Source organism: Amphimedon queenslandica, unplaced genomic scaffold (assembly GCF_000090795.2).
Source record: "Amphimedon queenslandica unplaced genomic scaffold, v1.1 AMPQUscaffold_12646, whole genome shotgun sequence".
NCBI classification, from domain to species: domain Eukaryota; kingdom Metazoa; phylum Porifera; class Demospongiae; order Haplosclerida; family Niphatidae; genus Amphimedon; species Amphimedon queenslandica.
The window spans coordinates 16447-17620 of NW_003547118.1; the positions used below are offsets into that span (position 1 = coordinate 16447).

Consider the following 1174-nt stretch of genomic DNA (forward strand, 5'->3'; position numbering starts at 1 on the left):
TGAGTCAATAGGAGGGTATGTTGTACCACTAGTGTACTGTACTAATATGGTACTGTACTGATTATCACTTGTAATGTGTGTGTGTGCCTGTGAATCCCTATATCAGTGGTATTATATGTACTGTGGGCAATAGTTAGTTTATTAATTGATGGGTGGAGTCATTGTTAATTAGTAGGTTTGGTTATCATGTTGCAGAGTTTGACTGAATTCAACTTATCGCAAAACCACATCAATGTAAGATAATAACTAATAGTATAACTGCTACTATACTATATCCCAGTTGAGTTTGGGACAAGAAAAACTGGAATAACTTTTTATTGGAATGTGGGATAAGGATGAAACTTTTACAGGTTCTTAGTCGCTAAAGTCCATCAAAATCTGTGAAACCTTGGGTCTCTCAGCCCTTGGGAACCCTGAGAACCGGGTTCTCCCTATAAACGCAATGGCATACCAAAGCTAACCACAATGACGTTTCATGATGTCATAGTTTACATAAGCACATGTAGTCGAGTGCCCAAACTGACAATTCTTCTTTTAAAAAGCTAATAGAGCGAGATCTTTTGATAACGATGGCCTTTATGAAGACTAGTTGACTCCAGCAGCTATTGTACTGCTTATCAGTAACAGCAAGACTGTTTTAAGAGTGAAACAACACAGGCGCCATTCCTCTATGAATATCATTATTTACGTCATTTTTGTGACGTAGCTACATTTTTCAAATTCCACACAGCTGCTTTCACTTCCGTCCCAAACTGAACTGGGATATAGTATAACTATTTATATCCCGTCCAGTGTTGGTGGTATGAAGTGTCTTAGTTTATTAAACTTTGATGAGAACAGACTAGAACACTTGCAAAAAGAAGTACTGACATTATTTATTTATTTATTTATTTATTTATTTATTATTATTATTATTATTATTATTACAGATAGGTGGTTGCTCCTCACTAACTGTCCTTACCCTAAGGAACAATCGGCTGAGGTCTATTCCTTCATCAATAGCTCAGTTGAGCAGTTTAACAATCATTAATATCATTGGGAACCAGTTGTCAAGACTACCAGCAGGACTCTCATCACTACCTCACATTACAGCAATATGGATAGCAGAGAACCAGGTACCATTTGATATGTACAATTGTACAGTCATTATTATTATTATTAGTTTATTAATGTT

General features: G+C 35.9%; 1 protein-coding gene across 1 annotated transcript in view; it reads left to right on the forward strand.

The window, feature by feature from the left end:
- Positions 1–1174, forward strand: part of LOC109587225 (leucine-rich repeat-containing protein 1-like) — a 3307-nt gene that overhangs the window by 1225 nt on the left and 908 nt on the right. The window contains exons 6-8 of the mRNA XM_020003464.1: positions 201–234; positions 793–862; positions 930–1115. Of these exons, the coding sequence (XP_019859023.1) occupies positions 201–234; positions 793–862; positions 930–1115 (290 nt within the window). The remainder of the gene's footprint in view (positions 1–200; positions 235–792; positions 863–929; positions 1116–1174) is intronic.